Source organism: Penaeus monodon, chromosome 10 (assembly GCF_015228065.2).
Source record: "Penaeus monodon isolate SGIC_2016 chromosome 10, NSTDA_Pmon_1, whole genome shotgun sequence".
Lineage (NCBI taxonomy): Eukaryota > Metazoa > Arthropoda > Malacostraca > Decapoda > Penaeidae > Penaeus > Penaeus monodon.
The window spans coordinates 23982321-23984820 of record NC_051395.1 but is presented as its reverse complement, the minus strand read 5'-3'; the positions used below and the strand labels follow the sequence as shown (position 1 = coordinate 23984820).

The 2500-nt window shown below is 53.9% G+C and overlaps 1 protein-coding gene across 1 annotated transcript in view; it reads left to right on the top strand.

Annotated features, from left to right (window-relative positions):
• Positions 1-2500, top strand: part of LOC119577570 (serine/arginine repetitive matrix protein 1-like) — a 13983-nt gene that overhangs the window by 6064 nt on the left and 5419 nt on the right. Inside the window, exon 2 of the mRNA XM_037925154.1 lies at positions 232-2500. This exon is cut by the window's right edge and continues 567 nt beyond it. Coding sequence (XP_037781082.1) covers positions 418-2500 — 2083 coding nt within the window. The 5' untranslated portion in view covers positions 232-417. The remainder of the gene's footprint in view (positions 1-231) is intronic.

Genomic DNA, 2500 nt, shown 5'->3' with positions numbered 1-2500 from the left:
AAAATAATGACAACAATAATAAGAAAAATAACAATAATACCAATAATACTAATTACAACAATTACAATAATAACGAATGATATTTAACCATAAAGTGATCGTAGTGGGTCCCTGCCTTCCTGCACGATGAGTTGCTTCCCCGACCACCCGTGTCCAAGTCGTCCTAAATCTGATTCCTTTTCCCTCGCATCTCACTCTCACACTGGTACCGCTCTTGACCTTCCTCCTCAGGCGCCGACCTACATCAGTGGCGAGTCCGTGGACGAGGACGAGCCCCTGAGCATCAGCGACGAGGACGAGGCCGATGAGATTTTGAGCGAGTTCTCCAGCCCGAGGATTTTGAGGAGGAACCTCCCCGCGTCAGCCTCGCCTCCGCCGGCCATCTTCGTCTCGTCGCCCGAGGAGACCGAGATCGCGATGGCCATGGACCCGACGCGGCAGAGGACGAGGGCCTTCGAGGTCTACAACGTGGGTTACGAAGACGATGCGATGGTTCAGGAGCTGCGCGAAGGAGGCGGCAGGAGCGTCGGGTCCGGCTTCGGGACGGGGCCGAGAGGCCTTTGCGATCAGGGGAGTCTCGGGACGCTGGCGGCCTCGAAGGACTCTGTGAATGGCGGTCAGGATCCCCTCTCGGGTCCTTTGGGGGACAACCCGAACTTTCTGATGGCGATCGATCCGAAGACCAATTCCACTTCGAACTTCTCCGGGGGATTGGAGATCATTGATGCCGATGAAGACGACGGATGGACTCCTGTAGGGGAGGTAACTTTCCGACAGGAGCCGACGTCAGTCACCTCGAACAAACACAAGAGTCCAGAGAAGAAAGGCAACGGAAAGAAGCAAGGGTCCCTGAAGCAGCTACTTTCGCCGAAGAAGTCTGCCAAGAAGAAAACGCTGGCGGAAGCCAACATCGAATCGTCTCCCAGGAAATCTCCGAAAAGCTCCCCGAAGAATTCTCCGAAGAATTCCCCCATAACGCCGAGGAGCATTCTGCCGGAGATCCTCGAGTCCTCGGCCGTGCAGTACCGCCCCGTGTACCAGACGCAGCACCTCGGGAACTCGAACCTGGTGCCCAAGCCCTATGTGTCCAGGTACTCTGCTGACAGGCCCTACAGAGCTCCTGTCGCGTCGCCTCGCACGTTCCTCACGCAGATGGAAGCGAAAGGGGAGCAGAAGGCAAAAGAGAACAAGAAGAGTGAGGGAGTCAAGGCTGTGAGGGAATCTAAAGACACACGAGGGAAGGTTAAAAAATCACCAACAACTACTCCAAAAGAAACCCTAGACCCTGCGGCAAGCTTTGATTCAGCCTCTCTGGTGACAAAGCCATGTCCCACTCGGCCTGCACCAAGTCCCACTCGGCATGCACCAAGTCCCACTCGGCATGCACCAAGTCCCACTCGCCCTGCACCAAGTCCCACTCAACTCGTGTCAAGTCCTCCTCTTCCTGAATCAGTTCCAGCTAAGCCCGCCCCCAGTCCCACTCAACCTGAACCAGTTCCAACAAAGCCTGCACCCAGTCCCACTCATCCTGCACCAGATTCCACTCAGCCTGCACCGGATCTCGCTAAGCCTGCCCTGAGCCCCACTCAACCTGTACCTATTCCCATTCATCCTGCACCAGGTCGTACTCAGCATGAACCAAGTCCTATTCTAGAGATGAAACCCGGAGATGACGAACATTCTTTAAACAAATGTGAACAAGAAATCACTCCCCACAAAGACAGTGCAAGAAATCCCCCTTCGAGGCGATCTCGCCCAAATTCGCTCATACTCACAGATGCAGCGTCAGTCGAATCTGGGGACCCTGAAGAGAAGCCAAAGGAGAAGATAACTAGGTCGTTGTCTCCTCTAGAAGATCAAAAGTCACTTCCTTCTGCCCGTGATCTGGGTCAGCAAGCGAGCCGTGCCTTGTCCTCTTTAGCAGTTGCTTCAAAAGACACTGAAAAGCCCGAAAAGACTGCTTTATATAACTGTTCAAATCAGCCCTTTAACTCCTTCGGTGAACTTGAGGCCTTGAGGAGCCAGTCTCCTCGGCCGGAATCCCCGCCTGACACAGCCTTCGCCAAAGAAGAGCCAAGCCAAGGTGAAGAGGGCTATGGCATCAACACAAGTGACTTTGATTATGCTGATGGGTCTGCTGAAGCTATCAACCAGTTGGAAGACATGCTGGAACGGGAACAAACAGACTCACCCCCTGTTAACACTGAGGCACCGACGTTGTTGTCGGCAGCCAGTGCCAGCACCCTCAGCCGTGATTCTCTCGATAGCTTCCTCAACGACGACATGGGTAGTCTCACAAACTTCGTCACACAGAAGACCCTAGAATGTCAGGCGAGAAAAGGCCCCAAGCCTGACGAAAGGAAAGCAGATAAAGAGGACGAAGGAAGGAAGAAGAGGAACTTACAGGATGAAGGCGAAAGTTTCCAAAGTATGGGAGAGAGCGTCGATTTCTGCTTCGAAGAAGTCGAAGATTCGCCCACACACGCCCCAGCAGAGGGAC